At 38.5% G+C, this 20,318-nt stretch overlaps 1 protein-coding gene across 6 annotated transcripts in view; it reads left to right on the top strand.

The window, feature by feature from the left end:
- LOC149063817 (multiple PDZ domain protein-like) overlaps positions 1–20,318 on the top strand; it is a 689,010-nt gene that overhangs the window by 461,117 nt on the left and 207,575 nt on the right. For all 6 annotated transcript variants that reach the window (XR_016196092.1, XM_089255618.1, XM_089255619.1 and 3 more), the window contains exons 10-13: positions 5,118–5,209; positions 5,387–5,522; positions 16,516–16,641; positions 18,965–19,044. Coding sequence is in view for 5 of the 6 variants with exons in the window: in XM_089255618.1 (XP_089111744.1) it covers positions 5,118–5,209; positions 5,387–5,522; positions 16,516–16,641; positions 18,965–19,044 (434 nt within the window). In the remaining variant the exon portion in view is untranslated. The remainder of the gene's footprint in view (positions 1–5,117; positions 5,210–5,386; positions 5,523–16,515; positions 16,642–18,964; positions 19,045–20,318) is intronic.

Consider the following 20,318-nt stretch of genomic DNA (forward strand, 5'->3'; position numbering starts at 1 on the left):
TTTTCTGCATCTAATGTGTTTAAGTTTTTGTCCTACCTGTATTAAAAGTATTTTTAAATTATTTCTATATAAACTGCTGGCAGGCATTACACATGCTAATGTTTTTCACTAAAATGCGTTTTTCTCAAAACTATGTTTGTTGTTAGATAAGGAACATTCTTTCGAATACCGCTCATTCAAATGTCATGAAACTCTGTGTGCCTCTCAACACTATAGTGTTACGAGCTTTTAGGATTTTAATTGTTTTTTTTTAATCGAAATTTAACTCCAACAACATGCAACTTTTTCAAAAATCATCAAAATTTGCCCATATTTTGTGCCGTAAAACATTTTAAAATAACTTTAATAAAAAATCCTCGTGTTAAAGAGACACACACAGTGTTGAGAGACACACAAAGTTTCATGACATTTGAATGAGCAGTGTTCGAAAAAATGTTCCTTATCTAACAATAAACATAGTTTTGAGAAAAACGCATTTTAGTGAGAAACATTAGCATGTGTAATGCCTGCCAGCAGTTAATGTAAAAATACTTTAAAAATATTTTTATTACAGGTAGAACAAAAACCTTAAACACAGTTAGACGCAGAAAATTACATAGTATTTGAAAATTGGAAAACGTGTTTTTTTTGGAAAATTTTCGTGCACCAACCCCCTTAATGATAAAAAAAAGGCCATAATAAACTGAAGAGCCAAAAAAACTGGTACAGGCATGCGTATGCAAATAAAGAGATATGGAACCAGTCAGAGTACGGCGCTGCGGTCGGCAACGCTTATATAACACAACAACTGCCTGGCAGAGTTTTTAGATCGGTTACTGCTGCTACAATGGCAGGTTATCGAGATTTAAGTGAGTTTGAACGTGGTGTTATAGTCGGTGCACGAGATATGGGACATAGCATCTCCGAGGTAGCAATGAAATTTGGATTTTCACGTACGACCATTTCACGAGTGTACCGTGAATATCGGGAATCCGGTAAAAAATTAAATCTACGACATCGCTGCGGCCGGAAAAAGATCACGCAAGAACGACGACTGACGAGAATCATTAAACGTGACAGACGTGCAACCCTTCCGCAAATTGCTGCAGATTTCAATTCTGGGCCATCAACAAGTGTCAGCGTGCGAACCATTCAACGAAACATCATCGATAACATAATTTCAGAACTTTCGGAGCCGAAGGCCCACTCGTGTACCCTTGATGACTGCACGACACAAAGCTTTACGTCTCGCCTGGGCCCGACAACACAGACATTGGACCGTTGAGGACTGGTAACACGTTGCCTGGTCTGACGAGTCTCGGTTCCAATTGCTTCGATGTGATGGACGTGTACAGGTATGGATACAACCTTATGAATCCATGGACCCTACATGTCAACAGGGGACTGTTCAAGCTGGTGGAGGCTCTGTGATGGTATGGGGTCTGTGCAGTTGGCGTGATATGGGACCTCTGATACGACTCTGGCAGGTGACAGGTACGTAAGCATCCTGTCTGATCACCTGCACCCATTCATGTCCATTGTGCATTCCGACGGACTTGGACAATTTCAGCAGGACAATGCGACACCCCACACATCCAGAATTGCTACAAAGTGGCTCCAGGAACACTCTTCTGATTTTAGAGACTTTCGCTGGCCACCTAAATCCCCAGACATGAACATTATTGAACACATCTGGGATGCCTTGCAGCGTGCTGTTCAGAAGAGATCTCCACCGCCTCTCACTCCCACGGATTTATGGACAGCCCTGCAGGATTCATGGTGTCAATTACCTCCAGCACTACTTCAGACATTAGTCGAGTCCATGCCACGTCGTTTTGCGGCACTTCTGCGGGCTCGCGGGGGCCCTACACGATATCAGGCAGGTGGGCCAGTTTTTTTTGGCTCTTCAGTGTATGTAAATGCATACGCACTTTCATATAATCCAGGCTCTAGTGATAACCAAAAAAGGATTTTGCCTAGTTTTCTAACCAGCCTTATCATCTGTATATGCATGAAATAGAGAATGAAACAAAAAATATTGATCCTAATTCTTTTTGATAAAAAAATGAGATTCCACTTCTTTTATTCTTATCACGCTGGAAAAGAAAAAAAAAATTGATAATTTAATTTGGCATTTTGACTTTTTTAAACTGCTTATCAACTTGTGTGAAGGTTGATAAGCTGTAGCGTGTGTGTGTGTTTGTGTGTCGTTGTACGTATCTATCTCATTTCGCAAAAAGGAATTTCTGGAATTCGATTTATTTTGTCTTTTTCAACTTTTTTAAACATTTTTCCCCCCCTCTTATCTTAGAAGTATAAGCTGGTGTTTTTCCTCCATTACCTCTTTTTTCTCCCTTTTGGGAAAAGTCAGCAAAAGCTGTTGCCATTCCGGTTTTTTTTTTCTCCACAGAATTTTAAAAATGTATATTAATTGAATAAAAAAATTACAAAGGGTTTTTCATTTTTTTCACCCTCGAAATACATGAATAATCAATTACAATTAACTTTTTTTTCCCCCATATTCGTGATAGTTAGATGGAGGAAATTTGTATATAAGGACCGATAGCGTGTTTTTTTCCTTCATGTTTTTCCAGATTATGATGAATTTTTTAAATTTTTGTCACCGTTGACACTCATATAGAAGAACAATGGTAAGGACTGGACTTGGGGTATGTGCGGAAGGGTACAATTTAGCCTGTTTGCAAAGTATTAGATGCCGTAAAACTGGATCTTATCGCACTGATTTCGTATAATAATTTACGATAACTTGAACCAGAACTTTAAATTCTATTGATGAAGTATATTTCGATTCATTTACAGCGATATTGGATTCGCGGCTTTGGCATGCTTGAATGGGGGCCTAATTTTTGACAGTACCCCCAGACTAAGATTTTTAGCAAGCTTTTTATACCAATTTTCAAGAAAATTCATAGTTTTAAATATTAGAAAATATGAGACCTATACCAAAGTCCGCAAGAGCCCTTTTTTCAACTTTTCCCACAAGCGGGAGCATGGTCTTCACAGCCCAATGAGCCCTTGGGGGAAAAAAGACTCTCTGGACCCGTCACCTTTTCGGAAACGAAACGACCCATCTCGGGGTCGTACAAATCCAGTCCCATCGTAGTGATGGGATTCCTAAGAATCAAACTTAAGTGGCGACCCATTGATCAAGAGTCCCTAGCTGTTAGTAGATTCATACAACCCTTCTCAGAAGACCCCACAAATCATGCGTGGGGTCGTACCAGCACAAGAACCCCTGGCCGTAAGTGTATTTGTACGACCTATCTCGGAAGCCTTTGAGAATCAAACTTGTGTAGTGGCCCGTGTAGAACAGGAATCCCTGACTGTAAGTGGATTTTTACGACCCATGTCTGAAGCCCATACGACCCATTCTGAAGCCAATACGACCCAAGCTTAGGTCGCAATCCATAGGTTAAGAACCCCCTGGTGTAATTACTGCCCTGATCCCCGTAAAACGGCAAATATGTATTGAAATTGTCGGTTTTTTTGTTGTATCGCATGCATGAATGTATTCACCGCCGTCACCATCAACCTCGCATCAATCGAAAAATCTTCAGAAGTTGACCCAAAATCTCAGAGGGTGATAAATTTTTTCCCGCGTTTCTCCTCCAATCCAAACTCTACATTATGAGCTCGTAGTAAGTGCTACGACACAGTCCTTTCACGCTTTGGCGCTTTCCTGAAATCTCTTTTCCCATTTTCGAAGGGAAAAATTTTTCCTCCTCCTTCTCGAAAAGAGGAATCGGGAACGATTTTCCACATCTTTCATCGCTTCGTGTTTTCTTAAGCGTAAATCTCGGGCATCTGAAGCGTATGTAAAGAGATGGTTAGGAGTTCTGCTGGATCCGAACCCCCCCCCCCCCTTCTCCTCCAGCACAGTAGATTACTTGTGTTGAATAAAGGCGGACGGGGGGGGGGCGGTTGGAGGAAAAACGACTGGGACTATTCAAGGTTCTGCTGAGCGGGTATTGAAGGACTTTCGGGTCGGTTTGAAAATTTATACTGAATGCGTAATTTGTTTTAGCATATCAAAACGCTTCGATATCTCTATTTCGGGGGGGGGGGGGGGATGTGCTGCTTCGTACAGGGTGTCCCGTAAAACCGTAAACAGTTTAGGAATCGATAAAAATTGAAAGTGGTGTATATTCGAATGCGGTATGAGAAAAAGTTATTCTCATGAAAGGTTACTGTTGTTGGTACCGGGTAAAAAAATTAGTTGGAACTTTTGTCGATAGATTGCCAGGGGAAACCATTCCGGAGGAGTGATGGGGCCTGAACTCTTTCTCCTGTGTCTGAAACGTAAACGCCGTAAAGCTTCATTCGGTGATTCTTGGTTGAGGTAAAACCGATACTGCTTTTATCCACCGATATCAACATGACTATGGAAACTTCATGTAACCGCAAGTAACAAGAAAATACAGAAATGAGCTGTTGATCATACACCCTGCATTCCGTAGGACTGATTTTCATATTTCCAGTGATCCGCATTCACGCAGAGCTATCTATCGACAGAAATTTCAATTTTTTTTTTTTTTTTTTAATCAAGTTGCGAGGGGGTATAGTGCTTTAAGCCTCAGCGAAACATAACTTCTCTACGAGTGTTCTGATAGTTGAAGGTGGTTGACGAAGGAAACCATTAGTATTTACGTAAATTACCCTGTTTACCACAGTTTCATTGGGCAACCAGTCGATTTAGAACCATGCCAAGTTTCTAATTTGGTTGGAAATTTTTCCGATAGATGGTGCCGCAGCCGGTAGTAACTCTGACGGTCACTGTGCGGTTGTGTGGGAATCTCTTGCTGGACTCAAATGTTTTTCAGTTGTATGTATATACAGTTGAATCCCGTTATAACGAACGCCAAGAGACCGAAGGAATCACTTCGTTAAAACGAAATTTCTTTATAAAGGAATTCCAGATTACCTAGCATTGTTCCTATGTCAACTTACTTGGGGGTTTTGAAAAGTGTTCGTTAAAACGGGATTCGACTGTGTATATGTGTCCCATGTTTTGTTCTAAAATGTGACGAACCTACGTTAGAAATCGCAACCTTTCTCTCATTTTTAATATTTTTAAGCCTTTCTGCCATATATATGATGTTGTTTCCTTTTCTTTTCAGAGGAAATATCTGGGATATTTGTGAAGAGCATAGCCAAAGGAAGTGCCGCTGATATGTGTGGTCTTATCCGTGTGAACGACCAAATCATCGAGGTAGGATTTCAAATCTTACGTGTTAGCTTGCTTATGGTCGCTCTATTCTTCAATCCAATTTGCTAAATATTTTGTTAATCCACAAACATTGACATGCGAGTCGCGAGAACTGTCTTGGTTTACGACTATTTTAACAGTTAATGATATTAATTATATGGTCTTTTCTATTCGTTGCAGGTTGATGGTCGTTCCTTACATGGCTATACCAACCATCAAGCTGTGGAAGTTCTTCGAAATACGGGTAAAATTGTGAAGTTAAGACTCGCCAGATATTTGCGTGGCGCCAAGTTTCAACAACTGCAGCTAGCCATCGGTATGTGTTCCTGTTTGTATTGCTTTTAAAGTGCAATTTGCCTTGATATTGCACGCGAATTTTTTTTTTTTTTTTTTTCTAGTCAATTCTACTGAAATAAGTATTACCGATTCTGTATTAGTTGAGGAAAATTTAATGTGGTGGTGGTGGTGGTGTATTTTTTGAATCTGGCAACCCTACTCTGACAACATAAATGCATTAGGGTCAGGAATATACAGGGTGCATAGCAAACGGGTATAGCATTTTACTGGCGAATCGTTGATCCTAGAGGTATACTTACAGTTAGAGAAAGCTTCCAAATAGCGTTTAGTACTCAGATATGTCATTCATGTTCAGGGCCGGATTAACCATTAAGCGTAATAAGCACGTGCTTAGGGCATCAGTACTAAAGGGGTGCCACAAAAAGAAATATCAAATGGTATTTTTTAATGAAATAATTTTTTTCAACATCGATCATCCGATAGAAGATCCTAAAATTTTAAGAAAACTTGATTGTATAGTTGAAGATCGTTATCACAAAGATGGCACAGAAGATGGGAAATTAATAATATTGCAAACTAAACCACATTATTTTGCTGAGTTTTTCGATTAGCTTTTCGTAATTTTCGTAAACTACGCCCCGGGCTGTCTCAACATTATCATACACTCACATGCAAGGCGATTTTTCTGAGAGAGGCACTACTACCTAAAAATTCCTACCTACCTATTTGCATATTTACTCTTGAAAATCGGAACCAGGTCTAATTGTCACTTGACACCCCGGTGCCAAAAGTGCCCAGATGGGCATAAGCGGAGATGGACTTGGAAGTCTGGGGTGGGGGCACGTTCATTATTGCTTGGGAGCGGGCAGGATGATGTCAATTCATATATACATTAGATCAGTCGACTCCCCTTTTGACGCTGTATCCCCCCCCCCACCCGTATCTCCGCCCATGCAGTAAACCAACAGAATAAGGACATGATTTTTGTGGGGCATTAGTAGGTCAACGGCGTAGTTTGATCTACAGAAGTAAAAGAAATGCTACCCGGTATAAATTACAAACTTGACAATTCATCTAAAAGACAAAATACCCAATATAAAACGGTGATTCGTCAGAAATAAGACTGGCAGGGCCGCAACTGGATACTTTGTTACCCGGGGCAACCACTCATTTAGGCACCCCCCTCGTAATGCTGAAGTATAGGTGAAATGGTGAAATTTTCGCTCCTTTTGTGATGCGTCCGGGGCACCAGACCCGCCTGCGCCCCCCCCCCCATTACTTGTGGCCCTGCCTATTGGTAATGTTATGGCCATTTCACCAGGCGTCCTTCTCTTTCAGTTTTGAATCTGGTAACCCTATCTGAAGACCACATAATCCGTATTTTCACTTGTTCGATCTTCCATATTGTCCGAATTTTTTTGTGGGAAGAAATAATTATTTCATGAAAAAACCGATTATTGCAAATGTACGAATTTTGTTACCGAAATTTTCGTCTCATAAAAAAAAATTTTGTGCTAAAAAATTACTCTCTCCTCATCATCGTATGAGTTGCCTGAAATTTCGAGATTAGATGGCAGCACCAGCAGTATGTAAATGAAGCCTCCATCAGCGGTCTCCGCCTTGGCAGTGCTTAGAACCCCTTTATACATACCGTATATGAAGGCGTCTTAGCAGTGCTGAGAACGGTGACCTCCGACATCTTTCGCCTGAACATCGCGTGACTCGGTGAAAACACACACAGTACCTCGTTATTTTCTCATGGCATCCACAGGAATTTAAAACAATGAATGAAAGAAATAATTTCAGCATCGATGAGATAATTCCAGAATTAATGAAAGAGATAATTCTAGAATTAATGAAAGAGAATTCCAGAATTAATGAAAGAGATAATTCCAGAATTAATGAAAGAGATAATTCCAGAATTAATGAAAGTTATAATTCCAAAATTAACGAAAGATAACTTCAGAATGAAGGAAAGAGAATTCCAAATTTAATGAAAGAGACAATTCCAAAATTAATGAGATGTAATTTCAGAATCAATGAGATGTAATTTCAGAATCAATGAAAGAAATAATTTCAGCATTAATAAAAGAAATAATTTCAGCATTAATGAAAGAAACAAATCGGGAAATGATGAAAGAAATAATTTCAGCATTAATGAAGGAAATAATTTCAGAATTAATAAAAGAAATAATTTCAGCATTAATGAAAGAAATAATTTTGGAATTAATAAAAGAAATAATTTCAGCATTAATGAAAGAAACAAATCCAGGAATGATGAAAGGAATAATAATTAATAAAGGAAAAATTTCAGAATTAATTTAGAAAAACCCAGAATTAATTTAGGAAAATTCAAGAATTGGTGAAAGAAATTATTCCAGTTTTAATGAAATAAATAATTTAATCTTTTTTCACCTTTAGATGAGAGTTCTATTTTTTCTTAATCTTTAAAACCCAATATTTAGAGACCGAACTGTACGTTTCTATGAGCAAATTGCCAGGCGGGAACTTTGTTTTCGCTGAGTCACGTGATTTCCTTGCATTCGATGTCGCTGCCGTCGCGGCTGGGTGCTCTCTCTACTAATATAAGCTCGATGCAATCCTCAGAATTTCGGTCGTCTGCTTCTCTCCAGGTTACTTGTTTTGGACTTCTCCTTGTGTCCTGAAAAAATAACTGAACTGGCAGTTTGAACTTCCAGCTCTGTTTGTGAGCTCAGCTTGTAAGGAACCGACTTTTTGTCTGTCGTCTGCTCATTGAAACGTAATTCGTTTTGGACGTCTCCTTATGCTCAAATAAAATAACCGAACTTTGAGTTTAAATTTCCAGTTCAGTTTGTGAGCTTTGTTTATAAGGAGCTCAGCTGAATAAAGAATGTAGTTTTTTTTACTTTAAACTTCATCATCACCTCAGGAGTCACTTTTAAATTCAATACTAGATGGCAGCACATTACTATAAAGTGGAGTGTGGAAGAATTCTCTTTTTACGATCTTACCTGTCGTCTGCATGTGTGTGGAGGTCCTTTGTTTTGGATATTGAAAAAATACTAGCGGCTAAAAATCCGACATTCCCTGGTGAACTCGACCAATCACAGAGGAGCGGGAATGAGTTACTCTCGAACCGTAAATTTAGCGGCGTAAACACTGTAAGAGAAGTGTAAACAACAGATTGAAACCTTCCGAGCTGGAGAAAAGTTAAAATAGTTCCATAATAATCGTAACTATAGATCGTTCAAGTATTACTTAAGCAAAATTATTACCTCCCCAACCCCACTTGTCAGCAAAATCAAGTAAACTGGACCAAAACCTTCTAGATTAGTACCGTTATTAACCAAGGGGGCTTCGGCTGCCCTCCCCATTCTCGAGAGATACGTGGGTGGGGGATATAATGATATATTGTATAATGGGTGACCCCAAATGACCTCCAAAAGATAAAAATTGAATTTAAAAATTAAAATTCAAATAATTTTAATGAAATGTATAAAAATATCTGTACTGTTTTCATTAATTTCTGTAAATTTAAAATGTTTTTTGAAAGCTTGTGATGAGAGGAAATATTTTACCCTGTACCCCCCCCCCATCTTTAAAGGTAGGTCCTGTGTAAGCCCCCCCCCCCCTTTCACTTCTCTTGTTGATCTGAAGCAACCTAGTAGAATAGATCGGGATTTCAGGCCATTGCACTGCTGAGGTGAGCACCTCTACCAATCAACAAAACAGCCATCAATTGACATTGTGCTTTATAATATTTTAATCTTTTTGATTCCTTAATAGTGCATGTACATTTTGAATGCCTAGAAGAGCATCGATCAAGTTGGTTTCAAAACCCCTTTCATCTAAACAATAATCTTCAATGCATGGTTTGCTGAGCTGTTTACTAATATGTGTAGCATATCTAAGTGCCCCGTGAGTTTCATTTCATTAAAATGTCAAATGTGGTCAAAATCTGGTCCAAGCACTGATGCATCATTTTCCAAATAACATATCAATGCTTTGATTAAAAGGATGAAAAATGATTCTATTAAAAATCTATATCAGTGCGATGAATGCTCAATTATCAGGAAATTTTTGATAATTATGTCTTTCGTAGTATGAGGTACTGTATTAGATTTGGTTGGAAATGAGGACAGGGCTGCAACTGGGGGGAAGACAGGCGAGTCTGGTGCCCTGGGTGCTGAACCAGAAGGGGCGCCAAATTCATTCTTTAACTGCATCCTCTACATGCAAGGGACGCGCCAAAATTCTGGCTTGCCTGCGTGACAAAGTATCTAGTTGAGGCTCTGAATGAGGATACAGTACTGCATGAAGAAATTTGCTCCAGAATCACTTTTGTTTGTTGAAACACAATTTCTCATAAGTTTCTATGGAATATTGTTTGATTTATTCCAGGTATGGCTCAAAATTTAAAATACCAAGTTTGTTTTTTAAAATACCGAGGAATGTTATAAAGACGATAAAAACTGACCAAACGCTAAAATGAATAGCTTTGAGAGCTATAAATGGGAATTTATAGGAGTATAAGATACAGATCTTTTTATTTTAAACTATGCACACAAACACCAGCTTTATTCTGCTTGAGCCAGTGTTAACACAGTCGAGTGTGTAGGTGTCCCCCATCCATTTGTGTTTTGGTACATCTGGGGAAAAGATTACAAAAAAGGGGATGTGAGTAAATCAATGGTCAAGTGACATTCTGACAATGATTCGCTTAAATTCATCTCATGATGCAGCTGATTTATGTCATTGCTTGCATTTATATCAAAGAAAATGTTCATTAATCGCATCCGTTAGCCAAGGCAGAAAAACTATGAAAAAAAAAATTGTTAGCCAAGGTACTGTATCCTTGATAAACTGATATATTCAATTTTCTTCAAACCCGATTTGAATAAAGCCACGCCAATATGTTCTCACCAAAATGCTTAGATAATCTTCATTCCAATCCCTCCCTTCCTTGCTATTAAAAGCAAATATAAAACCCTATTTTTCCCTATTGGTGCTTACGTAATATTTGAACGGTTGCGAGAATAGAAATGTACAAATAATTATACACAGTGAGAGGGAAAAAATTTTTGAACACAAATTTTTTTATTAAGTCATATGTTATTGAATGATGTTTAACATAAATAAACAAAGTTGCACACACTATGTCATAGTCCCAAAGGCAATTAGAAATAAACACGATTTTATATATTTTGAAATTAAAATTTTTTTTTTAATTGCTGTTTGTATTTCCATAGATTGAAAATGCTATTTTTCATAGTATTCTGTAATACTGTGCAGATGTACATGGTGTTCTGAATTTTTATACATTATAGAATAAGCAATTTCCTGATATAGCAGAGAGGATCAGATCATCAAAATCAATATGAGATCAGACATTTTATAACATTGAAGATAAACATATATATACAGTAGATAAACAGATATAAACTGTAGAATAAACAATTATTCTAATAGCCGAGAGGATAAGGCCATCAATAAGACATTGCAGACCCGATTCTACAATATTAAAAATAAACATGATCAATTCAATTCAATTCTATTCATCACATCATAAAATTTACATTGGCAAAATGAAGAAAAAATCCATCCAAGGGATCGTTGTTGATCCATACTGGTGGACACGATTATTATTAAGTTAATTTTCAAACACGAATCTATATATATATAATTGATTTTCTGTGTGTCTGTGTGTGTGTGTGTGTATGTTCTCTATACAAATCTACAATTTTAGATCGATCGTCGCCAAATTTTGCATATATACCAAATGGGACCCGATGTGAACGATAGGCTACTTTAAAATTTCGTCAGACCAGGGCAAATGCCCCAAATGGGCAAAAAACTGTCCGGCAACAATGGTTTTTGGCCTCAACAATCACTTTCCGAACGTTTACTTTGGTTACCGTGGTTTCCTAGCAATGCGTTTCAGACGTGTATATGCCTTTACAACGGTTTGTCACTTCTTTAATCCTGTTAGTATATGTATAATAGTTTATGCCTTTATAATGGTTTGCCACATTTTCAATATACTCTCAGTAATGAGGCTTTTTCAATAGACGTCATAATCATCACCAGCATTGCTTTGAGAGTCAGGAAAAGGGTGATCCTCATAGAAATCAGTGCTAAAATTGTCGATTTTACTGTAGAAATGCGGAAATCAGTGGGATTTTCCGCCCCATCAATCATTTTAAAAATTGTATTGAATTCTCAATTTTTGAAATATTCAGGTCGCTTAGAGATATACGAAGCCCAGGAGATTAAATATGAAGTAATTAGCCAAACCTATACTTTTGAGTTGGATATTCGAGCAATATCATTGATTTCATTTATATCTTCTCAAGTATGAAAATGAATGTCTCCATATTGTCTCTTTTGATATTTATTTGCATAAATTCATGTGGGTTAGGATATTTTAAAATTAGTTATGAGCCCGTGAAAAGTGCATCGAAAAAATTCCACAGCTTTAACTAAGGATTTTTGGAAGCTGGAACAGACAGATGGATAACTTGAAGTTTGGGGGGGGGGGGGATCGAAATACCTAGCTCCCCTTAAAAAAAGAAAGATATATATTCATTTCTACGTTTCTGTGTAAATCTAGATTTGTTTATTTCATGAATCGCGCAGGTCGCCATATTGGTTAACTTGGACACGGTTTGTATGTCCCTCAAGAAAAAGAGAGGGAGATATCACGTGATCCAAAAAAGCCTCATTGAAGAAAACCCGGGCAGCGCCGGGTATTATAGCTAGTAGTAAATAATAATAAACTAATAATTTAAAAGAAACAATGAAAAAACGCAAGACAGAGAAATCATCTAATGAATATGACATACATACACATAACATATACACAGACACAAAATATTACATTGATTTGGATTAAGATTATTGATTTGTTTTATTAATATAAATAAAATAAATTATAAATGAAGCAAATAATTAGTATTAAGATAAATAATGGCAACAACGGAAGGTGCGATTCAGAAATTTTTTGAGTGATGGGGTAGAATCATGAATTAAATTTTTAATATTATAGACCGTGTTGCTCTGCCCAAAGAGACTTTTTTTACCCTTTCAGTGGCAATCCTGAGATATCTCGTCAAACCTGATCTGCTCTATTTCTGTCACCCCGAAATATTTTTTCTTCTATAAAAACGCAGTGAAACTGTTTTTACAATAAAATGTTTTCCATTCTCCTCCAACAATCAACTGTTAGTGGGCAGAGTTAGCTATTGTTCTAGGTTAGATAAGAAGAAGAAGCGAGAAGAAAAAGAGAAATATATGCTCAATATATAAATAATACAAAAAGGGTTCTCTTCATAGAAAGCCACACACGTAATGGCAAGGTTTTGCAATTTCAAATGTGGCAATTATAATGCTGATCAGGAAAATTTCAAAAACCATTTAAAGGGTTAAATGGGAGTTTGGCTTAGATTTGCACCTTAAAATTGAAAAACCAACTTGAGCTGACCATCCCAAACAGTGGGGCTAAAACAACTTTTAATAACTTACCACTAATCATGAGGTAATCCCAAAATATCGGTCTGAGGATGTGTTGTATCCACAGTGTGTACCAAGTCAAGAAAAACCTTAAGGGTTGTGGAAATGATTAGTTTTCTAAATTCAAAAGTCATAAGCTTGTCGCAAAAGTTCAGCGATACAAGCAGAAATTGTAGTAAACCGCTTTGAAAGTGCTCGCAAAATGTTAATGAATTTAGACAGCTTTATTTTTTTTTTTGGTTCCTTCCCACATTGAATAAATCATGGAAACGGCATGAGCGAAGAGACTTAGACATTGTAAATTCTATTTTATTTCATCCCAAAGATTTCTTTAATTCTATTGATTCATATTTAAAAGGGGTTGACAGAAATTAAACATATAGTTAATTACAGGAAAGCATAGGTGTACGTAGAATTTTCTCAAGGAGAGGATTTTCAGATTTTTTACCATCCTTTGCAAGAAAGTATACTTACTGTAGAAAATATAATTACAAGAAAATGTACTTAATATGCAGGAAAAGTAAGAACAGAAAGGTGCATGTAATGTAGGAAAAGTAATTACAGGAAAATACACAATGTAGGAAAAATTACGGGAAAGTTTATTTTTAATGTAGGAAAAATAAAAAAAAATATACGTAATGTAGGGAAAATAATAACAGGAAAATGCATTTATAATGCAGGAAAAGGAAAAAAAGAATTATACACAATGTAGGAAAAATAATTATAAAAGAAAAATCAATTAAACTGAAATACATGAACCCAAACCAATAGGAAATTGATGAAGAAAAGAGAACTATGTAGAAAATATTGATGGAAAAAAATGATGAGAGCCAGAAAAAAATTAGAAAAGAGTGCAGAATATTACAAAATTACGAGAACGCGCTTGCGCATTGTAAGTTCCGAACAGTGTCCGAAGTCACGACAGTTTCAGAAGTATTGTACACGAAGTAACGACCGGTTCGAGAGTAACTCACTCCCGCTCCTCTGTGATTGGCCAAGTTCACCAGGGAATGTCGGATTTTTAGCCGCTAGTGAAAAAATGACTGAACTGGGAGTTTCAGGTCAGTTTATAATCTTTTATAAGGAGCAAAGCTGAATGAAGAATAGTTTTTATACCCGAGTTTCGTCATCACCACATAAGGCACTTCTGATTTTGAAAGTACCAACAATATTTTTAAAAATGAATATCTTAAAGTATTCTGGAGTATTAAATTAATTTTAATTCCTATAAAATTGTTAGTGCCATTGTGATTTTGCTGCAAATGTGAATTTTATTCGGCTCTTGGGAGGAGCGATCGCCCCCCCCCTGCCCGTCTGGATCCGCACTTGGGCACTGCTCCAAGAGGAGTGCGAAATTCAACTGAGTGAGCTTTGTCGACAAAAAAAACCATGGGCAAAAGTAGGTTCCGCTCAAGTACAGATTTCTTCTCGAGTCACCCCTGTTCTTAACGCATATTGGTGCATCAGGCCACCCTCCAAAAGCAGGGCCGCTTTGTGCGATTTTTTTTAACCGGATATTCATTACTCTGTAATGAATTTATAAAAACCATGGATCCCTTACCCTACAGCGTGGCTCCTAGGCTGGGATCTATGGTACGCCTCCAGGTCAACCCCCCCCCCCCCGTAGTAAGTTTATAATGTGGGAAAATACACAAAAAAATTATAATTATCGTCCCGTGTTTGCTCCCCTCTGGAGCAGCGTGTCTTGTTGTCTTGTGACCCCGGCATCGGATCAGAGCGGGTGGGCACCAAAATGCGTCCTTGCCCTGGCTGACTAAGCATTTAGTTGCAGTCTTCGCAGTCCTGCCTACTCTTGTGGAAAGGGCCGCAACTAGTAGGGGTGGGCAAGCGGATGCAGTGCCCCTGGCGCCGGACCAGAGACGGCACCGAACTTTACAAAGGGCCCCAAAATGTGATCTTCCCCGGCCGACCAAGCATCGACCCTATTGCGACCCTGCTTGTGGGAAGGAGCCTATGGGGGGGGGGGGTCCACCCAGGAACGTAGCGTGCCTTCTCGTGGCCCCGAGGCAGACTTTCTTAGGGCCTCTTGAAAAGATTTATTATCATGCAAAATAAGTATATTATTTTGTAAGGCCCTCCACCCTATTTGCTCGAGACAGGACTCTGGTTGCCTCAGATCTTTTACGGGCCAGGGTCCACCCGGGAGGGCTCAGAATAATAGGATTTGCTGAACTTTTTTTCGGAGCATTTTTCGTACAAATTATTAGGTGAGCATTTCCAGCCAGAAGGGGGAGGGGTGCTCAGATATTTCACTTTGTTCAGGTGCCAGGGCCGTCTTAAGAGCACCATGGGCCCCGGGCCAAGTGATTTTTCTGAGGCCCTACCAGGCAAATTTACATGTATGCTCCTCGAAAATTTCAATTATATCTAATTTTTGGGGGCCCTTTTCTCTTTAGGCTCCACGGGCCGTGCCCGGGTGAGTCCATGCGTTAAGATGGCACTGCTGACAGGGCTCCAGCCCTGGGACAATAACCATCTTTGTTTCACGCAATAAATTCATTACAGAAGGGCCCGTAAATGTTTGGCTTTTGGGCCGCTAAAGATCTCGGCCTAGGGGCCCTGCTCCAGGATGTGGGGGAGGGGGATGTGGAATTCACAAAAATGAAGAAAAACATTCTGGAACACGTTAGAACTACATTTGAAAATGTAGATTAATTTAAAATTACTACAGCATATTCCGCTTAACACAGTCCATTTAAAAAGTTTTCTCGCTTAGTACGACTTATTTTCGTGATCTCTCAACTTTTACTAACACTTATTGTAACTTGCCGTTTCAAACGTTTTCCCGCCAACAACGTTTTTCATTAGTTTTTGGAAAATGCTATAAGTGGGATTCACCGTATATTCTTCAATGTTCCTTCTTGTTTAAAAAACAAGAGTTTCCTGCCACAAACGAAATCCAAGATTACAATCTCAATATTTGAATATTCAAATTCGAAATGACGCTCTGTAATAGGTTGTGTCGAATGTTAACAACACTAGCTGCAATCAGCCTAAACCTCAGATATAATTTATTTAATAGTACGCAATGAACTACCAGGGCCTACCAAAACCCAGTTAGGAAGTTGTTGCCCTGTCTTTCCAGAAACATGAACAACATATCTGAATACTACACGGTATTTGGAAACTTTTGTAACTGGAAGTATATCTCTAGGATCAACGGTTTGCCAGTAAAATGTCATATCCCCTGTTTGCTATGCTCCCTGTACATGCTCACAAAATACAATACAATGCATTCCAGCATGTACCAATTTCTTAGAAAATCCCCAAGGGAATGTTCCCATGGTGCATGTTTGATTAAATAGTAGTTGACATACCAAGAAAAATAGTAATTAAAGCAACCAAGTGAGAAAAAAATTACCCAAAGCACATTCACAATTTCATTGCCATGGTTTTTTTTCATAAACTGCATGTTTACAATAATTTTCTGTCATGTTTCGATTAATTATTTTCATTCAGCATCTTAGACTGACTACCCTTTTTCTAAAAAATCATTTCAGCGAGTGGTGAAGTGAGCTATCCCTCTGCTCCAATCATTCAAGCCCAAGTTCACGAATCTAAAACACCAGTCAGTGAATTCAGAGCGATCGACACTGTTGATTCTGCAATTTCAGACAGTGATTTCTGTGAGTAGAGTTTTCTTGTTTTTCCCCTATTTTTGTAATGTTAGCGTAATCACAAAACTTAGACTTTTCCTGAATTTGTAAACTCACGATGTGTTGTGCAAGTCGAAGTGAATGTAACCACCATATTCTGAATCCATGTTAAATTTGTTTTTGTTGTTCACATTATCGTGTTAATGCTGAACAGCAGGTTACGCTAGTTTCAGGCTGGAATTGGAGGGGACGGACGGTTTAGATGGTTGCAAGAAGGAGCGATTTCTCTGGGCAGCAAATGAATTTTTAGAGAAACTAAAAATACTCAAAAATCATCAACTTTTATGGGGGAGGGGGTAGAAAATCCTGTATATATATAATGCAGGCCTGACTAGTATTATTTATAAATACATGAAATGACCATTAATGGTCATTTCATGTATTTATGTAATGTAATTACATTACAAAAATGTACTTACTACATATGTTAGATTTTTAGAGGCCAAATTTCTCAATTGACCTTGTTCAAAACATGGTTTTTGTTTTGTTTGTACTGATATTAATGTACTACTTCCCTAACCCCCCCCCCCCCCATCGGAGTTAGGCCAAGCAAATCATTTAGACTGGTACTTATCTCAACCAAGAAAGCTTAGGCTGCCCCTTTCCCCAAACATAACTGTGCCACGAATCACTCAAGTGATCTGTTATTATGCCGCGGATCACTTAAGTAATCTGGGAATGTGCCGCGGGTATCTTGAGTAATGTAGAACCGCAATGGGGGCTGCTTAAGTGCTCTAAAACTGTGGCACATGTCACTCAAGAGACAAAATGTGCCACGGATTGCTTAAGTGTTTTGGAACTGTCATGAGTCACTTAAGTGATCTGTGAATATGCCATGAGCCTACTTGAGTGATCTGAAAATGTGCCACTGGCCATTTAAATGCTCTGGAATTGTTCCACGAGTCACTTAAGCAATCTGCAAATGTACCACTTAGTGCATTTTCACAAACTTAGGTTTGAGGGGCCAGGCCATATCAGATAACTCCCACGGCCACATTTGGCCTGCAGGCCATGGGTTTAGCATATACGGCTTAGAGAGTGTGTGTGGCAATGAATTTCATAAAAAAAATATTTAGTTCTTAGCCTTGAAATGGCATTGGAATTAACAGAAATTGATTATAATAACATGTACCCTAAAGGTACCTTCTTTCAAAATTTGAATTTTTAAAAAAATATATTTTTGCATTAAAAAAAATTATCTGGGGATGGGGAGGCACGATAAATCCAAATTTCATCACTACCTCTGAGATGCTATGTCCCATCTCTCATGCGCCGACTATAATACCACGTTCAAACTCACTTAAATGTCGATAACCTGCCATTGTAGCAGCAGTAGCCGATCTAACAACTATGCCAGACACTTGTTGTGTTATTTAGGCATTGCTGACCTCAGCGCCGTACTCTGATTGGTTCCATATCTCTTTATTTGCATACGCATGCCTGTACCAGTTTTTTTGGCTCTTCAGTTTACCTTGGTGTTATTATTTCAGCATACCTGCGCTGGAATAGACATATTGATTATATCCATAAAAAATGTCTCGATTAACTCTTCTTTCGCAGCAAACTTAAACACACTACTCGCTATATAAAAGACTCCTCTGCTATATCAAACCTATATTTTTCCAGTTCTCTCCTATGCCTCTGAAATCTGGGACCCCTACACTGCTATTCTAGCAAAATCAAGAAGCTGGAATCAATACAAAATAAAGCCACCTGCTAGTATTGGTCCTTTTTGTGTCTGTTTCCTAACTAAAATGTGATCTTAATATTCTCCCTCTAATTACTCACCGCCTTTTTTTCTCAATCAACTATGCTTTTTTTAAAATTCTACATGGACATTTAAACTTTGACTCCTCTGATATTATCCTCCAAGGCAACATATATCTCTAGCAGACTAGACCATCCACTTAAGATAAACCCTATCTTTGCTTTCACCGATTGCCTTAAATTTAGCTTCTTTCTGCATACTATAGCTAACTCAAACTTGCTCACCTCCACTGTCATTGATTCATCCACACGATTTATATTTTCGAAAAATGTAAAACATTTTTTTCTGTCACCATCAACCGCATTCGCATTTATAGGCCTTAGCCAACATTATTGTATAGATATTGAATGGTGTTTTTGTTTTCACCATTTTGTAGGAAAGTATCAAAATAAGTTCTGGTTTTGGGCGAGATTGTACCTGTAGCAGCAAAAAGTATTATTCTCACTAGATTTCAATCATATTATTCAATCGTATTATTCTCAATAGATTTAATGATTATTCTGTTTTGTTTTTCAAATTTTGCAGCTGGTCCTCTTGATCCTCGGACAGAAATCGCTATTCAGTCAAGGTGGAGTCAGATCCTAGGCCCAGAATATGAGATTGTTGTAAGTTTCTGGTTTTTTGCCCCCTTGCTCATTCCAAAATGTCTTTGTTGATGCAGTATTTATTGTTGCAACTGTTATATAAAAATGTCCAATGTTCTTGATGTTTCTTCTTAAAATATATTGATGATATTAACACTTTTATTACATACTAGGGGGGCTCTGCCCCCCTGCCGCCTTTGGCGGCCAACCCCCCCCCCCCCCCCCACTTCTCTCCCGGACATATCTTGTTTATTTCGTCCCACTTCATCAGCGTGAAGGGGAAAGGGACGTGTGAAAGCACCAGCCTACTGAAGAAGCGAATTTTAATGAAAATAATAATAAAGCAACAAAAAACAAATGAGATTCATCAAGTATCCCCAGAAAACTTCCCCATGGGGGTCCCCAGATTCAATTCGCTGAATTTCAGTGGGGCCCCACACTGGATATATCTTGGGCTACAGATGTGTTGCAAATTTTACAATGTTAAACCACAAAAATCAATGAGATACATTCAGGGGCACCGAATTACAACCTGCCAACATTTCCATGAAGCCCTGACCTGCAAGCTTGTCGGACACCCCCCTGTGAGAATTTTTCATTTTTATCAATTTTACAACGAATAAAATCCAGGGCCCCACATCCAGTAGCGGGGACACAATACGCAGATTTTTAGTGGGGCCCCAGACTGGCTATATCTCGGGTTTCGGCTGTGGCAAATTCTACAACAGAAAAGAATGAGATTCATCCAGGGCCCCCAAAATCAAACCTGTAAACATGGGGCCCCCCGACTTGGAAGCTTGTCTGTCATCCCCCGGAGCGAGTGCCATGAAAAATTTTAATTTTTATTCGTTTTACCAACGAATAAAATCCAGGGCCCCCAAAATGAAACCTGTAAACATGGGGTCCCCAACTTGGAAGCTTGTCGGTCATCCCCCGGAGCGAGTGCCATGAAAAATTTTCATTTGTATTCGTTTTACCAACGAATAAAATCCAGGGCCCCCAACCAATTACCCGGGACACCAATTCGCATACTTTTGGTGGGGCCCCAGACTGGCTTTATCTCGGGCTTTGGCTATTGCAAATTCTACAACAGAAAAGAATGAGATTCATCCAGGGCCCCCAAAATGAAACCTGTAAACATGGGGCCCCCCGACTTGGAAGCTTGTCGGTCATCCCCCGGAGCGAGTGCCATGAAAAATTTTCATTTGTATTCGTTTTACCAACGAATAAAATCCAGGGCCCCCAAAATGAAACCTGTAAACATAGGGCCCCCGACTTGGAAGCTTGTCGGTCAT

The sequence above is a fragment of the Pholcus phalangioides genome, unplaced genomic scaffold, assembly GCF_987345545.1.
Source record: "Pholcus phalangioides strain wild (caught in Gottingen) unplaced genomic scaffold, Ppha-v1.0 ptg000043l_1, whole genome shotgun sequence".
In the NCBI taxonomy this organism is placed as follows: domain Eukaryota; kingdom Metazoa; phylum Arthropoda; class Arachnida; order Araneae; family Pholcidae; genus Pholcus; species Pholcus phalangioides.